The sequence below is a fragment of the Arthroderma uncinatum genome (assembly GCF_011692745.1).
Source record: "Arthroderma uncinatum strain CBS 119779 chromosome Unknown scaffold1, whole genome shotgun sequence".
Lineage (NCBI taxonomy): Eukaryota > Fungi > Ascomycota > Eurotiomycetes > Onygenales > Arthrodermataceae > Arthroderma > Arthroderma uncinatum.
Genome location: NW_022983863.1, coordinates 1788491 through 1810390, shown reverse-complemented (window position 1 = coordinate 1810390; position 21900 = coordinate 1788491). Strand labels below are relative to the sequence as shown.

At 46.4% G+C, this 21900-nt stretch overlaps 8 protein-coding genes across 8 annotated transcripts; 5 read left to right on the top strand and 3 right to left on the bottom strand.

Annotated features, from left to right (window-relative positions):
* Window positions 1-564: 564 nt before the first annotated feature.
* Window positions 565-2447, top strand: GIQ15_00558 (saccharopine dehydrogenase; the record flags this gene model as incomplete). The annotated part of the gene is made up of 11 exons (XM_033547975.1): window positions 565-617; window positions 767-1103; window positions 1164-1194; window positions 1307-1481; window positions 1549-1656; window positions 1712-1811; window positions 1879-1911; window positions 1974-1994; window positions 2067-2124; window positions 2196-2373; window positions 2432-2447. The coding sequence occupies 11 exons, from the start codon at window positions 565-567 to the stop codon at window positions 2445-2447; spliced, it is 1110 nt and encodes a 369-aa protein (XP_033408926.1).
* A 424-nt stretch (window positions 2448-2871) lies between these two features.
* Window positions 2872-4903, bottom strand: GIQ15_00557 (F-box domain-containing protein; the record flags this gene model as incomplete). The annotated part of the gene is made up of 2 exons (XM_033547974.1): window positions 2872-4680; window positions 4754-4903. The coding sequence occupies 2 exons, from the start codon at window positions 4901-4903 to the stop codon at window positions 2872-2874; spliced, it is 1959 nt and encodes a 652-aa protein (XP_033408925.1).
* Window positions 4904-8864: 3961 nt separating this feature from the next.
* On the top strand, window positions 8865-10746 carry GIQ15_00556 (uncharacterized protein; the record flags this gene model as incomplete). The annotated part of the gene is made up of 9 exons (XM_033547973.1): window positions 8865-8987; window positions 9044-9064; window positions 9119-9176; window positions 9246-9305; window positions 9380-9662; window positions 9721-9815; window positions 9872-10143; window positions 10205-10655; window positions 10730-10746. The coding sequence occupies 9 exons, from the start codon at window positions 8865-8867 to the stop codon at window positions 10744-10746; spliced, it is 1380 nt and encodes a 459-aa protein (XP_033408924.1).
* A 2204-nt stretch (window positions 10747-12950) lies between these two features.
* Window positions 12951-13898, top strand: GIQ15_00555 (Nnt1p; the record flags this gene model as incomplete). Its single annotated transcript, XM_033547972.1, has 3 exons — window positions 12951-13068; window positions 13244-13761; window positions 13827-13898. 3 exons carry the CDS (start codon window positions 12951-12953, stop codon window positions 13896-13898), a joined length of 708 nt encoding a protein of 235 aa, XP_033408923.1.
* Window positions 13899-14437: 539 nt separating this feature from the next.
* GIQ15_00554 (carboxypeptidase Y) lies at window positions 14438-16130 on the bottom strand (the record flags this gene model as incomplete). Its single annotated transcript, XM_033547971.1, has 4 exons — window positions 14438-14509; window positions 14577-15055; window positions 15364-15466; window positions 15522-16130. The coding sequence occupies 4 exons, from the start codon at window positions 16128-16130 to the stop codon at window positions 14438-14440; spliced, it is 1263 nt and encodes a 420-aa protein (XP_033408922.1).
* Window positions 16131-17016: 886 nt separating this feature from the next.
* GIQ15_00553 (Autophagy-related protein) lies at window positions 17017-17568 on the top strand (the record flags this gene model as incomplete). Its single annotated transcript, XM_033547970.1, has 3 exons — window positions 17017-17106; window positions 17231-17463; window positions 17532-17568. 3 exons carry the CDS (start codon window positions 17017-17019, stop codon window positions 17566-17568), a joined length of 360 nt encoding a protein of 119 aa, XP_033408921.1.
* Window positions 17569-18011: 443 nt separating this feature from the next.
* GIQ15_00552 (RNA polymerase II elongator complex subunit) lies at window positions 18012-19427 on the top strand (the record flags this gene model as incomplete). Its single annotated transcript, XM_033547969.1, has 3 exons — window positions 18012-18017; window positions 18074-18276; window positions 18539-19427. 3 exons carry the CDS (start codon window positions 18012-18014, stop codon window positions 19425-19427), a joined length of 1098 nt encoding a protein of 365 aa, XP_033408920.1.
* Window positions 19428-20250: 823 nt separating this feature from the next.
* On the bottom strand, window positions 20251-20655 carry GIQ15_00551 (uncharacterized protein; the record flags this gene model as incomplete). Its single annotated transcript, XM_033547968.1, has 1 exon — window positions 20251-20655. One exon carries the CDS (start codon window positions 20653-20655, stop codon window positions 20251-20253), a length of 405 nt encoding a protein of 134 aa, XP_033408919.1.
* Between the last annotated feature and the right edge of the window lie 1245 nt (window positions 20656-21900).

Below are 21900 nucleotides of genomic sequence, written 5' to 3'. Positions count from 1 at the left end.
ATATCGATACCTGGTGCATACTTCATTACACGCTCTACCCCCTCCCCCTCAAGACCTTGGCAATGCAGATGTCTTCTCAGGCTATCTGTGGGCGCTCGAGCACTCAACTCGCATCCTTTTTACCCCTCGTTTTACATTTACATAGCTCCCTGATCGATATATCACCCCCCCGTTCAAGGATATCTCAACCCTTACTCCGTATATACTTTACCCTTGTTATCAGGCGTTCTATAACTAGATAGCGTGCGTCGTGAGATCCGTTTTGGTCTGCCAGTATACATATTACCCCCTAACTACGACTTCAACTCGCTCCTCAACTGCTTCTCCTTGTCTTCGTGATCGCCATATACCGTTCTGTTATCGCCAGAGATCAAAAGGTTTCGGCGTATCTTATCAGCACGTGACTGAAATAGTACAGCCTGAGTCACACCGGATAAGGAAATGGGTATATATTTCGCAGTTCAGCAAAATATTAGACAAGCTATTTTCCAATTGACCATCATCATCTATTACTCTTTTACCCATAGTATCTAGTCAATTGCACGCTTTATTGCCCCGTACGACATGGCTCCTACAGTTCTTCACCTCCGTGCGGAGGACAAGCCCCTCGAGCACAGGTACGCAAGCCCACCTCTCTCCTGTTTTCTATAGCTGTGCAGTCGGCACCTTATTTCCCACAATCGGACGAGTTTGCTTGATAAATACATATAAACAACTCAATTGACATTGCTATTGAATCGTATATCCTTCTAACGACCGCCTATAGATCTGCGCTTACCCCCACCACAACCCGGGCTCTTATCTCCGCCGGCTACAAGGTCAACGTCGAGCGCTCTCCCACATCAGCTATCCGCAAGCGAATTTTCGATGACTCGGAGTTCGAAAAGGCGGGTGCAACACTTGTCCCCGAGGGCAGCTGGGTTGATATCCCGAGCGACCACCTGGTCATTGGATTGAAGGAGCTGGACGAGACCAAGGACTTCCCACTGAAACATTCGCATGTCACCTTTGCGCATTGCTTCAAGAACCAAGGCGGATGGGAGAAGGCTCTTGGACGATGGAGCAGAGGTGGCGGTGTGTTGTATGATTTGGAGTTTTTACAGGTATTTTTACGTATCGCTTGGATAGCGGTGAGTAATGGGAGGCTGACTCGGAGAATTTAGGACGACAAAGGTCGAAGAGTTGCTGCATTCGGTAAGTACACTGCCACACAGTCTTTCATAGATTTACGTCTAACATATACTAGGTTACCATGCTGGATTTGCTGGAGCTGCTCTCGCTATTAAGACCTGGGCATGGCAACTAGAGCACCCTGATGGCACCCCACTTCCTGGCGTTGACGAGTTTACCGATGGAAAGGGATACTATGTCAGTGAGGATGAGATGCTGCAGCAGATCCGTGGCGATGTCGCTAGGGGTGAGAAGATCGCTGGTCGCCGCCCACGAGTCTTGATTATTGGAGCACTTGGTCGATGCGGAAGGTAAAACAATACCCTCTTCCGTTTATTTGACTATAACCGGGATGCTAAACTAGATTTTGTGGATTAGGGGTGCTGTCGACGCCTGTGTTAAGGCAGGATGCGAAGATATTCTCCGATGGGACATGGCTGAAACCGCAAAGGGTGGACCATTTACTGAGATTGTCGAATCTGATATGTGAGTCTCTACCCTCTACTCCCTCATTAGTGGTGAATTTTTCTGACCTATAAAGCTTCATCAACTGTATTTACCTGAGCGAGGAGATTGCACCATTTGTCAACATGGATAGTCTCAAGGGGTCAAACAGAAAGCTCTCTGTTGTCTGTGATGTCGTGAGTACTCCTTGGTATTCTGACATATATATGGGACAAACAAAGCTAAACTGCCTTCTTCATACAGAGCTGTGATACCTCCAACCCACATAACCCAATTGTAAGTGTCTCCTGTCCTTAGACTGTATTTAGAAGCATAATTCTAACACGCCCACTTTACAGCCAATCTACAATGCCAACAGCGTATGTTTTGACAACAATCCTTCTTTATCTATTATATATAGGCCAAAGGAGTTGCAACTAACACTGTCTCAGACTTTTGACAAGCCAACTATCCAGCTTAGCCTCTCCAACCCACCGCTTAGCGTGATTTGTAGGTGTTCTTTCCTTATTCACAGCGATACAATAAAGGGGCACTAGAATCTAGACTAACATTGAATATAGCGATTGATCACCTACCCAGTCTCCTCCCAGCCGAATCATCTGATGCATTCTCAAATGACCTTCTACCTTCCATGCTTGAAATCCAGAACCGCTCATCCCACCCGGTCTGGCAACGTGCTGAGGAACTTTTCAGGAAGAAGGTTGCGACTCTCCCTGCTGAGTTGCAGAAAGTCGAGCAGTAAAGCTGCAATTCCATAAGGTGGTGACTTATCTCTCATTGACTAAACATAATTTAGTGATGAGCATGTGTAGATCCCTATGTTAAAAGCATGAAATTTCATAAGAGACATGTTGTAATGTGGAAAGTATTCCGGTTTTTATTCTTTTTTTGGTTTATTTATTGTTTCTTTAAATGATTGGGAATAGTGGAAAAGATAACTAGTGCTGAGCTTGGAAGTATCCTGAGCCTTCTGTAGATATTCCCAAGGTGAATAAGAGCTAGGTAAGAGGCAGAGGGAGAATAAGGAGAAACTAGAGAAGAAGAACAAAATGCCGCCTAGACAAATACCTTGCCGGACCCGTTTTATGAAGTCTAATGCAGAGTTGAAATTCCTGTGTTTGAAATAGGGATAGTAAAAAGAGCCATTAACTCCTTCGCTAAGGGGGATAGCAATTGAAAAAGAAAAGAAAAAGTTGAAAGTATAGCGACGGATGGATGCGCAACTCCAGGTTGGGCCTATCTAAGCCAGAGGCCCTTGTCAAGACGCAAGTATTCTGCTGGCTCAACCCGGAACCAGGTGGGCTCAGGATGGGTATCGAACATACTCTGAGCTGTAGAGATATCCGCGTCGCTTCCGTATTCCTCTGAGTCTGGTTTGCGTCGTCCAAATGGTCTCTGGTTTAAGCGCTTCATATGTTTTAAACCAATGGATGGATCAAAGCTAATCATAATAATTGCCTTCGTCCCATCACCCAACCCAGAATCGGTTGAATAGACCATAAACCGCTCATCAGAAGTGCCGACAACCTTTCCTGCTTTCTTTGATGGGCATAAAAGCTCCAATAACTCCGCCGGGGCGTCGTTAGCAGGCCACATCTTGATGCCACGAGACTTAAAACATTCGTCACTTTGCGTGATAGGAGAGCTAATCATGCTAGTGGGAGTGGGAGGGTACGCCGCAGCACTCTCGCCTTCTTCGTCCATTTCGTACTGCTGGAATTGGCGTTTGCGGGATCCAATGCGCAGTCGGAGTCTGTCCGGCGGTGTGGTGAATGACTTGACTTGTTGCGGCGGGTCGTTCACGATGTCGATAAATGCAGAGGCCATGAGATTATAGGTGTGATATTTCGTATTAGAGAGAGTAAAGTCCCGGCGCTCAGGAGACTGAGCTTCCTCTGGAGTATATTCGAGATGATAAAACTTCTTAAGTCGTTTTCTAGGCGGCTCGTAGTTTGGCTTGCTGAATGGGTCAAGGGTCCTAGCTAGTGGTTCGTCGGGGAGGGAGCGAACTGGCAAATACTTGGGGAAACCGTGCTTAGCAGGTGAGGTAGAGAATGCCGCCTTAAGAAGACCTTCCAGAGTTTCCGCTGGGTCGAAACAGTCGAGAGGTTGGCTGTAGTTGATGCGAAAATTCTCACTTCCCCCATTCTGCCATTCATGTCTGCACTCCACGATATTCAATTGGCGTGTTGTATGATCCACACGGAGAGACAGTTTGGTCCAGTTATCATTGATCGGGCCCTCACGGTGTTGTCGTCTCCAAATACGCTGCCACTTGATGTCTGTCGGTTTGTTGAGTGGGAATCGTACACAGATATAGTACGAAGTCCAATCAATTTCCTCATCTTCGAAAGAAGTCTGGTTCGAAACTGCGTAGAGGTAACGATCCTTGATCTCAAAGCATACAGTCGATCCAATTTCTGACCCTGCAAAATTGTCCAGCTGAATGGGCTGGATGTTTATGTCAGAGGCCGTCACGAAGTCAAATCCATGCAAAACCCATTCACGATGCCCATGTCGTGCGCGACCAGAGTGAGTGCCATAATACATAACTGAGCGGTTATGACGCACGAAGAGGTTGCGAGTCGAAGCCATGGGGCGACAATATCTGATTCGATATCCCTTTCTGCTGGTCGCAAATTCTAGCTTCACGTCTATTGCTAGTAACCATGCCACGTCTCGGGACTGAGGCTCGCACAAACACGCAACGATTCCATCGTTGTAGTACAGTAACTTGTACTTGAGATCAGGATACCGGTGGCCCTTAGAGCGGGGGTGGTAAGGGTCAAACGCTTCATCCAAATCGACCACCTGTTCAAATTCGGCAGCCTGAAGGAGGTTCAAAGTCCGAATCTGCCCATTGCTGATGTAGCAAACAACTCCTTGGTTGAAAAGGAAATCCTGGCCAACGGCGAGTAAGCTTGTAGAGTATGGCTGAGCAGTGGCTATAGACTCGCGAATATCATAAACTCTCCCAAGAGCTTCACGGTACGTGATCTCCTTCACAGAAGCAAGGTCCCCTTCAACCGTGTGAGCGATATGTGCCTATAAAATTAGTTAGTATATGTAGAAAATGATATTCCTTGAGCCATATTGGGTTTCTTTTAAAGATCCCTACCTTTACAGCCTTGCGAGCAGTAATCTCATCCTTTAATAGGTTGTAGAGCTTGCTATTTGCGAGACTCAGGTTGATATAGTCGTTTGGATCCAGATAATGAACCACCTGATGCCATATGTCAAATGGAACCGCGTCAAAAGCTGACTGCATGGTAAAGGTGAGTGCACGCCAAAAAAAAAAAATGGCTGTCTTTTCTAAGCGTTCAACCTGGCTCTACAGAGCAGACAGCCTGGCTGGCGCGTGTATCTAGTACCAAGAGAAGTTTCTATGGCAGAGGCATTGAGAGGACGAGAGCAGCCGGGGGCTCAGAACATAGAGGTTTGAGGGAGAGTGAAGGTGAGTGAGCGCAGTGAAGGGTGAAGCCAGGAAGGAGGGCACGGTATAGATAGAGCCAAAATGAGGTCAACCTCAACCTCAACCAAAACCACAGCCACCACCACAACTATACACACAAACAGAACAACGGACGGGTATCTGGTTTATGCTAGATGATGAAAGTTCACTGCATGAAATAGAAGCGAATACACAGCCTTGACAGGGAGAGAACTAGGTCGGCTAGTTAAATGTTGTGAGCCTGCATCAACTCCATGCGGCTCTAACAGTCCAACTGGTAAGACAAAGCCAGCTCCACAATGGGAGATGTCTCTTAAAGTACTGACACGATGCAGAACTGTTGGTAGCTCAGCTAGCACTTAGTGGATCAATGAGGCTCTCTCAGTCTCATCCTACCAAGGGATGCCGTACTAATGGTGGGAATTCGTGTGGCGGGAAGCTCGGTGGAGAGACCCGGGGCCTACATTATGGGTTTATGGGGCTTGCCTCGATTGAAGTATGGCCAAAAATATCCAGGAATGGTTGGGAAACGGACAGGGACAAAAAGCAATGCAGGCAAAGCAATTAATTTGTGGAATGAGAAGGGATCGTGGCCAACCATCTTCCCCCTTTGAGCGAGGAATGAGGCTCAAACGAGAAAAGAGCCTCCATTGCGTGCGAGTCCCCTTCGAAACCGAGCTACCACACACACCCTGACGGAACCGACACTTATTCTGACTGCTATTAGATAGCGTCTTGGTCATCTCACAGGACCAGAGTGCTTCTTCCCCTGGTCAGCGCAAGGAATTGCCCCAAGCAGGCATAGGGCTTGGGAGACACGCCGGCCCCTTCCCCCCCTTCCCCCTTCACCCCCTTCGCCCCGACGCAGGAATGATGCTTGCATAGGACGATGAAGCTTAACTCTATGCCGGCCCATCCTTGATCCCACGGAGTGACACGCCGTTCGACGATTCAGAGTGCTTCGCAGCCTGGTCAATAGTGCTAAACTTATCACCTGATGTGGCGCAGTTTTAGCTGCAAAGACGGTCCAAGAGTCCAGTCATGGGCATGGAGGTTGGATGATTTACCGGCATGCATCATCTAGCTTCGGAGGAGAAGTGTTCCAGAGCAGGGGGGGTTTGTCTCAGGCACCCTTCAGGCACGCCCATGGGGGGGAGCTCTGAAATTGCAACAGAGCCGCAAACCACTAACTCTGGCTTACGATTGCTCCAAATATCGTACATGAGCCGCTCGGCGGCGCTAGAGAGTTGTTTGATTGGTCTGTATGGAGCCTGATACTTCATACCCTGTACTAGGCTGCAATATAAGTAGAGGCGTTTTGCCCTATGAGGCTCCGACGCTCCGTTTGTTCCAGTTGAGGAGCAAAACTCCACCATTAGCGATGACAGAACTCCTGGCCTGGACTTTCCACTTGTGGTAATCAGCTCGTACTCCCCAGCCAACGTTAATGGTCTTAATGTTCTGTTCCCGGCTCCCACTTCAGCTTTGGCCTATTATCGCTCCTACTTTACGTCCATAAAAATGGAAATTGGCCACCTCCACAAGAAAGGCTCCTATGCAAACTTGGCTCTTTCGCCATTGTAATGCAGTGGGTGCCCTGAGGCATCAGCTGCGTTCATGGGCTTGAGGCGCTGGTTCCCCAAAATGACGAGTTCGAATTACGTGGGAAGGAGGCTTGGAAAAATACAATCTTGAAATTCTCCGTATACGACGCTTCGCTTCGCCATTCGGATCTTCAACATGAGGTCAAATCACGATTCTTAATGTTTCTTGCATGAAATATCGCTCGGTTATACCTGGTATCAGTTGAAAGGTCATCGGCTCAGGCCTGGCCCGAACGATGGACCTTTTTATGAGACACTTGGCCTCGGTAGAGCTACGGGTTTACATATTTTTCTTCGGGATTCAGCTCTTTGATAGACGAGCTGAGGTCCACCAGCTGAGGACCCCGAGTCACCCGATAGTTATAACTAAAATTGACGACACAAACATAAGGTCTGCAGGCTGAAGAGGATCGAAGCATATCGGCAAAGGATTCTAGAAGGCGTTAAGAGACACCTCTTCCCATCACGCGGATTTGACTTCCCTTCGGTCACCGACTGTCAAGAGTCGGTGTAACCACTTTCCGCCTCCACACTCTTCCCTTGACGAGAGAGGGTACGCAGTAAGGCTAACACTGATGACTTGCATCAGTAGGGGCGTCTTTCCTGTCGTGCGCCGCACGGTGATGCTGTGGTAAATATATAACTATTCGCTACTTTGTGAAACCAATTCGCATCGCTTCTCTAGCCAAGGCACCTTGAGAGCGTAGTCTCAACCCTTTGGCAGTTGTTCGAGATAAGAACGCTGCACAGCTGGCTTGTAACATGGCCATTGCCTACAAGCAAATCTCGGCTTAATGCGCTCAATAGAGCACGCGGCTCTCAGTAACCATCCCGTACAACTACCGGTCCGCCCACTAAGGTAAATAGCTAATATTTCCCTTCCAACAGTACATCCATGGCTTCGCATCTGCCGCGTGAGAAAAAAAAAAAAAGAAATAACACGACGAAAAGGACGGAATGCATCTGCCGCCTACCATGCGAGACAACCCTGACGTGCTTTATCATTTAATCACAATACGATGCGGGCAGCCATATTATAGGTAGGAGGTTAGGAAATGCATAAACTTGGGGGCGAGATATTAATTAGGCACATTAAATATGCAAGATGAGCCCCGATATGTGGAGGTACATACAGGCTAAGATCCAAGCTTCCTTCGCTGGGCTACCTGGTTATTTACAGTCCAGGGCACATCCCTAGTCCTATACGAAGCGAGGCTTGCACAACATAGATAGCAACGAGAACACGTCGGCGCTGACCAGCATTCAACAGTGTGGGCGGAGAATGAGCGATATGCCCGTTATTTGAACATCGCCTGGCTAGATGGATGATGCCTCTCGGCTAACTAATACCCTGGATCGATCTGATCATTATTCTTAGATCATATCTTCTGCTCGTCCTATCCACCGCATAACGCATTGGTTAATGCTGGATGTCTGCCTGCATACTCGAGGTCGATTGACAGATTAGAAACGCCAGGTTTAGACTGTGCAAGTGGAACTCCCGAATATGCCTCCTATCTGCCCCCCTCAGTGTCTCTCGGTCCAGAGTAATATCTGGTCGTTGGCAGGTCTCGCCGACTTGTGCACGGATAGTATGTGTAACGAGTGAAGCCCTGGCAGCCGGTGGAGGCCTGAGGCTCGATATCTCCTTACTCTCATACTCGACGGGCTATGGATATCTTTGCAGGACTACTATCATGATAGTGCGCGTGTGACTTCACCCCCAAAACCAGCCGGGTGTCTTCGGCCAGGGAGAACGTCTTCCGATAAAAAATGAATACCTATCCAGGCTTCTAATATTAAACTCGGCGGCTCGAGTACTTCGTTGCACAACAGTACGAAGAACCAGATGATGGTTGCATCTCCAGTCACACCGTGAACTCTGACACTCGATCCAAGTCGCCAACCAAGTTTGCCAACCAAACTTCGCAAAAGGCCAATCGGGTGCGTGAGCTGGCTGTTTTTCACTCTATGCTATTCGCGCATTGTCAAGATTATGCAGTGACAGTTCCCTCGAAGCCAGTGCAAAGCTGCCAGGAAGGCGAACCATTATAAAATTCTAAATCACTTCTATATTTATATATTATATAACCCCGCCATTCCAATTCATACCCCATAACGATGGCTTTTCGCCACTCTCCTTTTGTTATCCTACATTCAATTTCTGCTCCGAGATGGAGAGTCATGCGGAATCGCCGGCGAGGGCGAAGCCGGACTCATCGAACATGCCATGGGCATACGAGCTTCGATCGTCTGAAGGATTCACTATCTTTGCTGTCGCTGTTGCAATGTTTGTGGTAAGTACAAAAGTTATATCTTGATTAATGTATCTATGCTAACATGACCCGCCTAGGACTCGTTTATATATTCTATGGTATGATCCGGCGATGCACACAGTTGCCTTACGCCAGGTTAATGAAGTCTCTAGATTATTCCCATTATTCCGAAGGTTCTTGGCGGCCTTGGAAATCTACCTGCTGACGATGGTAAGGATTATCATGTTCCATACGCTTTGGTCACTTTACTTGTCTACTAACCGTGTACGTAAAATATAGTCCAGACATGGGTTGCTATCTTACTTGCTGCATATGGTGCTACCTTGATTCTTGGATCACGTATGTATTCAAGTCCCGAAATTGCATTGTTATAGACAATAAGCTGTCTAGTGTTTGTGCTAACCTAGCATTAGTTGCTTTTGGATATATATCGGACCACTCAAATAAACGTAAGCCTGCGTTTTTCATCTGCCTGATATCCATGGCTGGTGCAGTGACTCTATTTATCCTTTCAATTTCACCTCCGGTACTGGTCATAGCTAGGCTTCTGCAAGGTCTTGCTGCAGGCGGTGTATGGGTAGCTGGACTAGCCCTTATTGCGAATAGAGTGAGCAAGGATCGAATTGGAGATGCCATGGGCCATACGACCTTAGGGATGAATTGGGGTGGTCTTCTTGGTCCATTTACTGGTATCATGTGAGTATATGGGTTTCTTCTCGCTTGTGGTCAATTTAGTCCAATATTAACGATTTAGTTATGATAAATTCGGATATTACGCATCATTCGCAATACCATTGTCACTTCTTGCATTAGATGTAGCTCTGAGATTTGCTATCATTGAAGGTCCTAGTTGGTTACCGAAGAATCTCACTAAACAAGAGAAGTTACTAACGTCTGTTTGCTAGATTGTTCGGAGGCCCGCCCGACAAATTGCTATAATACATTCTCGGGAGACTCATCCGAGACAACGCCTTGTCTCACGGACGACGATGAAAACGAGGATCGAGCCCTTCTTTCCATGACTTTCCCATACGTGGATTCAGAGTCCCAGCAGCTAAAACGCAAGGAATCAGAATGTCGGCTGTCACCAATGATACAACTCCTACAAAACCCAAGAATACTAGTTACGCTACTTGAGATAGCTCTAGCAGCTTCTATTCTCTCCGCCTTCGAGGCGGTATGTTTTTTGCATTCTCTTCCACCCTCGCAATAACATATACTAAACTATTTTTCTGCAGACACTTCCGCTGTTCGTGATAGAGCGATTCGGCTGGGGCTCGGCCGGGGCAGGGATGATATTCCTTTCTCTGACTGTCCCCAGTGCAGCGGGCCTTGTTGTTGGAAAGCTAGCCGATAAAATTGGCACCCGCTATTTTGCACCACTAGCCTTCCTCCTAGCAGGACCTGCGATCTTCCTCATGCGCTATGTGACTGGCCCCAGCACACTTAACGTCATTCTCCTGGTTGGCCTTCTAAGCTTAACGGGTCTCTCTGTCGTAGTTATTCAAATAATTACAATGACCGAAGTGTTTCATTCAGTCAACGATGCTGAAGCAAAGAGCCCCGAGGCATTTGGGCCATATGGCGCTATTGCTCAAGCTTACGCGATCTTGAATATATCATTTGCATGCGGTCAGTTTGCAGGACCCTTGATAGCGGGGATGCTGAAGGATGGAACTGGGTGGCAGGGTATGACACTTGTTCTATCCCTATGCTGCCCTCCTATGGGTTTGTTTGTAGGGATGTTTAATTGGTGGACACAGGTATCTACACCTGCTGAGGATTTAGATAAATAATATACAGGGGTTTGTCACGCTGGTAGGCTTTTTTAATGAGGTTACGATTATGCAGTCAATATATATATCGCTTGCCTGGCTAGAACGGCTATGAGGAACGAGAAGCGAGAAATGAGGAATGAGAAATGAACACGTATGTTTTCCGCGGAAAGGACCATGTACCCGGTCAACAGCGACAAGATCAATCACAAAATTTATTCCATACCCAGTACTAAAGCAGGCCGTCTCTAAGCAGTGAATATTTTTGCAAAATGGCTGCCCAAATCTTTGATAGCCTCACAACTCTCCCCCACCGTAATGCGAGTTTCAGGCCTAAACACCGATGGTCGTATCAAGCATCCATACACCACTAGCCTCAAAGAAGTCAACGGTGAGGTTCATCCTTTTGGCTGATTCGATACAGACTTTGACGGCATCACACGGGTCAAAAGACCGTCAAGGAGGTAGTGGCCCAAGGTTCGCCCATATAGCCGTAGTCGCGCGCAAAATGTATCCCCATCTTCCTGTTTAAGTGATCATTTGGTATCCAGGGAGCAGCGAGGACATCTTTACAGATGCAAACTTTTTGATATATACGCCTTTATGTTGTTAGGAGGCTAATCGAGTTCATAGCATTTCATTGCTTGAGGGGTCTAGGTAGAGCAAGTATATCAGCGGGATCGGATGGGCGTTGTCACACCTAGGGACCCCGATTGGTGTTTGGTGGGAGGATCTCCCGTCCGCCAGAAGTAGCTTAAGTGAAGTGACTCGCACCTGGAAAGTTATATTCGATGAAAACATGTAGTTAGGTGGTCAGACCAAGAAAAAAGCAATAAACAAAAGCTTCACCTAACTCTCCACATGTTTGGCCGATGCATTTAACGGCAGTGAATGTAAAATAGTGTTCATCTGGGTAGCCAATGATTGATGCCGCGTAAGACAAATGCCCATGCCGTGCGTTGGGGGCCACGGTGTAACTTCAATCCCGTTGATGATCAAATCCTGACTCAAACCCAATGATGAAAATGTATATAACTGCTGGGAAACATTGGAAAGGTGAAAGATATGAGTTAGAAAAAACAGTGAACAATGTGTACATGAGATGCTGATATATATATATATATATATGCTGTGAGTTCGACCCGCGATCTTTAAACTGTAAAAAGATAGGTATATGCCTTTTAGTCAAAGGAGATGTCCTCTAAGTCTCGCATCAGTATTCCCATCTGGGCACGCCGAGCTGCCTCCGCAACGAGATTGACGTTTTGTAGAAACTGAGCAGTAGCAGTCTTCCCGCATATGTCTTGCTGTTGGCCTTGAGTTTGAGAGTGTAGCTGCTGGTCTGCTGTCGACCGTGTTTGCATCTCTTGAGTCACCATCTTTTGTGACGCAGATGCAGATTGGTCGCTTAGTGATGATTGAGATAGAGTAGTGAAAGGTTGCTGGTGTTGCGTATGCGTAAAGTAAGCATGTTGGCCATTGTCCTGGTGAGTCTGGCCAGCCATTGCGAGAAGATGATACGTCCAAAAGGTCGAAGTTCGAATGTAAACCGAGTCCACGAGAGACGCCACCGGGATAGAAAATTTAAAATAGCGATTCGAACAAGATTGACGGCAGGAGGAGGAATAGATCTTCGAGAATTGTCTTCCCGAGACCAAGCTCTTCCGCTCTATACCAATTAATAAGTTATTTGAGGTGGTATTGGGCCTGTCAGTCTGAAATGGGTGTAGGATATGCTGGAAGAAGGCTATCGATGAGGATTGCTGATGAGGTAGAGCGGATGAAGAACTTGACAGAGAGAAACGACGATCAAACGCCGGTCGTGAAGTTCCCCACGAAGATGCAACGTCGCTATCCCGCGGACGATCGTACCTCGGCAGCACACGGTATCTGAAATACAAAACTCTTGGCAATGTTACAAGCCCTATTCCCGTTCTAAGCCAATAACAAGTGCAGAAAAAGTACCGGATACCATATCCGTGACAATACGGTATCCATGCAAGATTAAAGTCGAGTTATTACGTCATGTGGGGTAAATGTCACCTGATACATCTTATCTTATCAGACTTAGTCAGCGATATAAAAAAATTTGGATTTGAAGATCAGATATGCGGATTTCCCAAGAGGGATGATAATTTACCTGTCGACTTGATCAATTGACACAGTTGGGAATAAAATCCCGGTCGAAACAACGAAGAGAAGAGGAATAATGGGGCTACAATCCGAAGATGAGACCACATTTGATTTCGGGGATATTTTCAAGGAACCGGAGGGGTTCCTTCCCCCGCCAAAGCCACCAACATTCGCAGAGCATCGCCTGATTTCTGGTGATACCCTAAACATTCGACTTGTGGGAAGTCATCCGTTATATGTACGATCAATTCGGCCTAGCCTTTAGTCACTGAAGGTGCTGTTCTGCTTAAATTATCCCGACTGACAGCTGCTTGGATTTGGAGGGGTATCTACTCTGGAACGCAGCAAGAACTATATCAGATTTTCTAGAAGAAAATGCCCCACAATGGGTTGAAGGCAAAGATATTCTTGAACTAGGAGCTGGTGCAGGTCTGCCAAGCATCGTTTGCGCAATAAAGGGGGCCAAAACCGTCGTTGTGACTGATTATCCCGATTTTGAGCTTGTCGACAATATGCGACTAAATGCATCAGCCTGCGAAAAATTTATTCCAAAACGGCCATCACCCTTGCACGTCGAAGGCTATAAATGGGGTGCTCCTACCGATGACATATGCAACTTTTTACAATCGCCTTCAGAAGGGTTTGACGTCCTGATTCTCGCAGACGTTATATATAACCACCCACAACACCATAACTTGATAGACAGTGTCAAGAAGACCTTGAAGCGATCGAAGGATTCGGTTGCTTTTGTCGTATTTACCCCATACCAGCCCTGGTTACTAGAGAAGATCATTGCTTTCTTCTCCAAAGCGGAGGATAGTGGGTTTGAGGTCAAGGAAATATTTGAGAAGGTCATGGATAAGCTATTATTCGAGGATGACCCTGGGGTAAATTTATTTTTATTTGCTCTCACATTTACGTTTTTTTACTAATGATTTAATAATAATAACAGGATGAACAACTTAGACGGACTGTTTTCGGATATCAATTGAGATGGAAACAAGAAGAGCTAGGAAACCAATGAAAAACCCACCCATCAGAAGCTATTTAATAACAATACGAATTGCAATTTCTACCTCTCAGGGTTTGTTTCCCTCTAGCCGTCAGGTGGTGACTATTCTCTGGTTGCTGCATTATGAGCCAAAATGCAGCTTTCACTCAGTGCACTTCGTGATGTTACAACCTCCTATTTCTCGTTTTATGAGTCTACTGCTAGCTTGTAGGATTACAGTGAGCTGTACGACTTTCCAGGCTGCTCTCGCATAGTTACACCATATATCCATCCCTACTACCAGTGCCAGGAAATGTTCAAGTTACCCAGGTTGAGTATAGACAATATTTCTAGCTCTATGAAGGCGTGGAACTAAATAACATAAGCAGCTATGCTGCTTCCTTCCTCCTAAAGTATTTACGACGAATATACCCAACATTCTCATAAACCAGTTAGATCTGATGTAATTCACAGTGCTGGTAGGCTAAGGGGACACAGTCACAATCCAACCAGACACTCACGAGCCCCAAATTGAGGCTCTGTAACCGTAAGTTGTACCCGATTGTCCGCGATTAGACAAACGGTTCGCCTGAAATCCAGTGGTTCATCAGGTCAAATGCTACATCGGGTCGATCCTGAGGGACCTAGAGTGTACCAAATGCGTTAGCTTCACACGTTGGGACTCCAAGTTTCGTTAAAAGGATTACTCACCATATGCCCGGCGTTGTCCACAGTTACAAACGCATACCTGGTTTTCACATCCGTGCTATCAGTCACACGTATGTTGACTTCTTTCGTATTTCCAACAGTTTCGTTCGTTCCGGTCGCTGCAAGTACCGACTTCCACGGCACTAGAGGCTTGGATGTGAATTCGGTTTGGCCTTTCCATGGAAGGCTGTGCGCCCACTTTAGGTTTCCAGCTGTATTACACGCAAGGTCAAGATTACCTTGGTAGTTCATAACGTGTACTTCGTTTGCAAGCAGATATTCCACCTGGCCAGTTGAAGGCGTCATACCGTCCGAGGTCAGGCCAAAGGTATCCTCGACGAATTTGGACGCGTACTTGTATTTTTTAATTGCTTCTGGGGGAGCAAGAGCATCCCAAATGAGTTTTGTGTTTAGATAATTTTGAAGACGGTCAGCTTGAATATAACATATGTCGTCGACTTCGCAAGGGATCGTGACTTTGACTAGTTGTGAGTATGTTGTAAAAATTGGTAGATTATGGTTGCCTTACTATCAAATCTATTGCGACCTCCTTTAACATCGGACTCTTTCTTGTACATCCCTGTGACGCCGTCCACACAAACTGACTGGGCAGAAAGACAAATTGCTGGATCTGGGTTACGGCGACAGACCTCAGCAACCTTCATGCATCTCGGCATATTTTCAGCCATAATGTCACATCTGGTTTCATTGAATACTGGGCTCTTAACGCCAGGATTAGTCGTGCAAAGGGTTTCCCAGTAACCAAAGGCTGTATGCATATGAGACATACATCCATTACCTATTAGGCAGGACTTGAGGCGTATTTGTGGCTCGTCGGGATAGAGCTTATTCTGCTGCACGATTTGCGCTCCAAGATGTGGTATATAATGGCCCTACAAGCATTGGTGAATTAGGATGACCTATTTGATTGATCAGACAGAGACTTACGCCGTATGACTCTCCAGAAATGTGGAATGGCACATGCAGTTTGTTAGGGAAGACTTCGGATACAAACAGCTGTAGGAACCTCTGCATGTCCACAGCTGCTATATGCGAATCGTCGGGAGTCTTATGGCCCTCGTCGATGTAAGAAAAGCCTACACCAACGGGCTGGTCCACAAAGAGCAGCGAGGATTTCTTGCTCCAGCCCCACGGGTTGTAGTTTGTGCCGTTTCCATACTCATTTACCAAACACGGCCCAACCTCTTGCAACATCCCGATCATACTAGAATATCCCGGCCCACCAGTCATCCACAGCGTCAACGGATCATTCTCCGGGTCACTCTGGCTCTCAAAGTACCAGAAGAAGAGGTGTTTGGGCCCGAAGTCTAGCCATCCAGTATATTGGGCGGAGTGGGCATCACTGATCGAACTATTTTGTTTCTTGATGCGGATTGAGTGTTGCGGGGAATGTTTGCTCGTGAACACTTGGAAACCATCGTGGGTGCTCGCCGTATCATTAGGTAGGTCGACGTGCAATGGACTCTGCGACGTGGCCTGACCCAAGCCGAACAGCGTCGACCCGAGTAGAGATGCGAAACTCCAAGACAACAACATCTTTTTTAACGTGGAGAGCGAATTGACTTCCCTAAAGAAATTCAATATTGCGGGTAGGGAAAGAGTTTAATTTAAGGGCATAGTCACGTGACAACCAAGCTTTGCCAAGACCGGGCAGTAACCTTCGCCCGAAAAGGAAATTTTAATGGGAGAAAAGGAGAAGTTGAATAGCTATATATCGGGCAAAGACCTACCATTATCATCCACAGGATGCTGGTATATAAACCTTGGTCATATATTTGCATATTGGTCGAGTTAAGGAAGCGTTGCCATAAAGTTAAAGTTATAGCGGTTTCTTCGGGCCAGGCTATGGCGGGATCCAAGCAGCTTAACCAGCTAGTTATTTAAATAACTAGGGAACCGGAAGCATCCACGCCATGGAAATACCGCCGCTATAGGTGTCATACCCGGTTATTTCATTATGTTTGCAACCCGCGAAATTCCGGAGTGATACCATTATGCTGCTCACCTGGCAAACCAAAGCAACCGGCTCCTTCCATATTACGGGCTTCAGCCTGGGTGTTTGCCATAACCCATCAGAATCCTTTATCCATATGGACAACCATTCATCTATCTTGAATCTAGAGGGTTCTCCTTCAAGAATATACCAAGTTGGGCTTTGTGATTGAGTAAGCTGAGCACAATCCAAGGATCTGTAGGCCTTCATTCTTTGGTACTGATGACTATGCAATCCATAATATGAAGCGAAGTTCTCAAGGATAAATTCCAAGTTCTCCGTCATTCCCATTTTCTCTACTTAATTGTGCCCTTTTCGCCAACTCACATCTTTCTCGCATACAACTCTCTGCTCATTCCCGTTAGGCTACATAACTTCTATCCACCCAGAATAGCCCATATCTCCAGCTTTGCCAAGCTCTAGCACACCATGCCCATCCCCTTTAAGCAGCTAATCCGGTTTGAGCGGCGCAAAGCTGAATCCGCGCACATCCGGGCGAAATATTCTGATCATGTCCCTGTACGTCTAAGCCCCCTCTGCTCATCTTCCATTTTGTGATGGGAATGGTTATATGGATGAGTTGTCATGCTCGCCGTAACTTACACACTGGACAATATATCCAGATAGATTCAACATCTTACAGATAGTATGCGAGAAAGCCCCAGGGTCAGACGCCTCAGACATTGATAAGCCGAAATTCCTTGTTCCCCTGGATATCACCGCTGGCGAGTTTATGTATATTATTCGCAGGCGTATGAATATATGTCCAGAGAAGTCTATATTCCTCTTCATTGATGACGAAATACCTCAGAACAATGCCAAGATGAGTGTCATCTATGACGAACATAAGGACCCGGATGGATTCTTATACATCACGTATGTCAATCCTGTATTCTACCATACAAGTAAAGGAAATCTTCTCTGATTGATCTGTGACCGAATAGGTACACGGGTGAAAATACCTTTGGTGCCTGTCTCTAAAAATGAATTTATCATGTCATCAATGACCTGACCAACTTGGGTTTCGTTTATCCCGTCAGCTCAACCTGACATCTAGGATCAAACAACCAACTAGGACTCGTTGACCGCGGTTGTTTCTTTCATTTTATCTTTAGTTATCTCCTTGAATTATGTGTTAGTTATAGTGAGGATAGGAGGATATTCATGTCGCGGGGAAGATAGTTATGACTAAGCAACTCATTGCATGACGCCCAAAAATTTATATTTCTCTGCGAATTACTTCTTAGCATCTAATCAATTATCCGTGTTAAACAACGTTCTACCTCTGCCGCTTTCCATCCTACGCCTTCGCTGGTCCAGGATATTGTTTTATAGACAGGCAGTCAAACGCTGCTTTACGACGAATCCCCATTCAACCCGCCATGTGCAACGCGCCGTCCACGAATAATTAACACAGATCAACCATGCCAGTATGGAAGTCCCGCCTAGTTTCCACCCTCTCTAATTATATCTAACGTACCTACAGTTAATAATTTTAACCGGCTATCCATGTGCGGGACTGACCCACCGTGCGCGCCAGCTCTCTACGCTTTTCGAAGAGCTCCAGTCGTCTCTCCCCGCGGAATCGAAATCTCGATATAAGGTCCACATCGTCACATCACACGACGTAGCCCACCCGCGCACTGTATATGATGCCGCCAGGTCAGAGAAGCAGGCAAGAGCTGTGGTGTATGCGCGCGTGAAAAGACTGCTAGGGAGAGATAGTATCGTCATAGTGGATGGGATGAATTATATTAAAGGATGGCGGTATCAGCTGTGGTGCGAAAGCAAGGAGGCCATGACAACATGCTGTGTGGTATACCTTTCCCCACTCTCGACATTCTATATTCATACAACGGAGTAACTAACTTGGTGGTCTATCGGGCGACAAGGTACATGTGGGAACCCCAATAGACCAGTGCGTCTCCGTAAACGAGGCTCGATTAAAAAGGAAACGAGATGAGACGGAAAGCAACGAACAACAGTCGTCCGAGGCGAAAGTCTCTGGATCAACCGACTCTATATCTGAGGTTAAACGTTCGGTTGAACCCAGTAAAGAGGATGAACAAAATGGAACCGAAGATAACGAGGAGCCATACCCACCGGAGCTCCTTTCAAACCTCATATATCGCTACGAAGAGCCTTCAACTGCTAGTCGCTGGGATAAACCTCTCTTCACGGTACCTTGGGATGATACAGCTCCACCAGTAGACGATATATGGTTCGCTATAACAGGACAAAAGACAGCGAAAGAAGAGGACCAAGATAGCCCTGCTTCTGGTTTATTCTCCTCATCTGAGAAAGCGCAAGCTACTACTGGTGATACAAATACAGTAGCCGGCGCACACACTGCTACTACTGCTGCTAAGAAAACGGGCTTCCAACGGCCAACATCAAGTCGGCCAAAAATAGTCCCCCACCAAGCCACGGCCCAAGCACCAAAAACGGATCCCACAGCCCTATACGCAATTGAAAAGACAACGTCAGAAGTAATATCGACAATCCGGAAATTTTCCCTTGAGAACCGGACGCCACCTTCTTCTAGCTCTTTAACAAACCCACAAGCCCCTGGAATAACTATCCCCATTCCCTCGACCAAAACACCTATATTCATCCCCGCTTCAACACTTGCGTCTGCACCTACTGAAGATTTAGCAGGTGCGGGAGGCGTCCTGACCCTCCCACGCTTGCAGAGACTGAGGCGGCAATGGGTTGGCATGAATAGGGCATATGCCGGTCATGGCCAGGGAATGGGCCAAGGAACGCTTAACCAGGAGGAAGTTGGAGAAGCATTTGTGAGATTTTTAAATGCAGAATTTGAAGAAATGACTGAGTTTTAGGTACGTTTGATGATAAATGATGACATTTTTAACACTAAGGCATATATACACGAAAGAGACCTTTAATAGTGATATAACTCAGTTCATTCAGGGTCGTAAGATAAGAGTGGCCGTTGATCATAACCGCTGGGGTGGAAAGTCTTGCAAAAATAGATACAGGGAAATAAAGGAACTGAGTAGTAAAAATATAACAAATGAAATGAAAACATTGAAATCTTCATCGCAAAGTGGCTCCCTTTATTCCTTTAGGTTAGCTTTTTTTGGTTCTTTCTCTCCTTTTCCTTTCTTTTTTTGGTCTTTCCTAGGAGCGCCCTTTGCGAATCTCGATAATCAACCCCAAAATGGGAATGTCTTCGTCTAAGAAATGCAAAACAAAATAGTATAAAATAATAGAAAAACCTCTGTCCGCTGCGCGGTGTTCCACCAGGCACACCGGCCGGGAGCCGCTTCTGAGCATTCCAATACCACCAATGCAAGGGACCATAACCATAATAAACCGATAAATAAAACATGCGAACTCTGACTGCTAGATGGGTGGAAAAATAAGAATGTGAATATGACTGAAACAAGAAGGGGAAACACAAGATATGCCTGGTCTGGGTTTGCCATGCATGATATCCGAGAATTGTTTGGAAAGGAAGAAAAAACAAAACAAATGCTGTTGACATATCCTCTCTAGCAGGAATTCGAAGAAGAAAAAATAATAAGAGAAAAACCCAACCAAGAAGTCAAAAAGAAGACGGGAATCAAGAACCAATGACTTTTACACGATAAGCAAAATTGTATATGCAGAGGAATTGGAGGAAAAGGGAGACGGTCGAATTCAGGATGATTTGGATGCCCTTTCATTAGCAAGCTGTCCAGCGCGAATATAGCGGTAGTTAAGGCTCAGAGTGTGAAGTTCCTGTAGTCTGGCATTGGCTTTTTCATGCAGGGTGGGATCTTGAGGGTTGATATCCTTGAGCTCCTCTTGGAGATGAGCAAGACAGGCATAGTAGCTTCTCTCTGCGTTTTGTAGCTGCTGACCACTGTGCGCCTGGGCGAGCTTGAGGGCAGCCGCAGTTTGAGATTGAACTGGCCGAACTCGCTTCATGGTTTGGCTGTTTGGCGAGCCTCCCTTCCTTTTGCGGACTGCAGGTTCCTTCTTCTTTCCAATGTTTCCGGAAACTGGAGATCCTTCTGGAGAGCTGGCTTTATCAGATGAGGTGTAGTCATGGACACGCCTCATATGGTCATGTAGGTTCCAACGGCGTGGGAAGCCGTTTCCAGGGATTGATCGTTCACAGGCAGGAAAGTGGCAAAGATGAGGGTTTTCTCCGTGACCATGCATACCATGTGCTTCTCTTTCATGTCGGAATAGACAAGCATTGGAAGAAAAATGAGCATCAACACATTGTGGGACTTTACACCGGTAAGGCTTGAGATGGGAATCCAGATATTTACTAGAAGCTAGTTGTTAACACGAATGCATCCAACAGATAGAAACATCCATTTGGGGAAACCAAATACTTACTGGTAAGCGCATTTTTGGGTGGTAGGTGTGTGAGAGCATGGCTTGTCTCTGGATGCAAATGGGCAGTAGTACTTTCCATCTGTCTCTGGGGGAAGAGAGTAGAATGGATGATCCCTCGGGTTCCTTGTTTCTCCGCTATCCTTGGCCCTTGGGCTCAGGACTGATGGGGAGAACATATCGCCATCAGATACCTCGGACATATCACCAGTAGCTTCGGTAGATAAGCTGGATCTCTTGGTTGGCTTGGATGGTCTGATGGTTCTTACATTTGAGATCCGTTAGTTTTTGTCTTCCATTCAAACCGTGGCGTTAGAAACCAAAAAAATAAAAAAAAGTACCTGTTGTAGTCTCGAGCGCTAAGTGGAGGGCTGAGAGGATAGAAAGGGGCGCTTATGGCGAAATTTTGACCCGACATATAGGAAGAATCAACGAAAGGAGAGTCATCATGTCCGGTGTAAGGGGAAAAGTTTGATGGAGAACAGGCTGAAGTAACGGGTATGTCCTGATTGCCTTCCGTGAGGGGAGGAGTGGCTGGTATTTGGGTGTATAAGTTCGACATGTGGACTACATTTCCCGAAGAAACATCATCATTCATTCCAGACTGGCACCATGGGCTGGAGGCAGCCAGTGAGTCGGAGTTCTTCATTCCCTGGTGGCTTGGATCGAATTCCATTTGGTCTTTTTCATTCTCACATCCATTGCCATTGGAAATATGGCTTGTTTCATTCTTAACGGAAAATCCCATGACACTGGATACAGCCTGGAAACCATGGGAATTCCTGAATGCCATCTGCGGGCTTTCGCAGGTGGCCGTCACATCTTGAATTGGGTTGATCTCCGAAAAGGTGGAATGGTCTGCGGATCCTGCAAAGATGGGTTGTGAATATGGGGCGAATGTCAACATCTGGGATTCTTGCATGTCATAATCAGTCGTTGATAGTGACTGTGTGTCAAAGGATT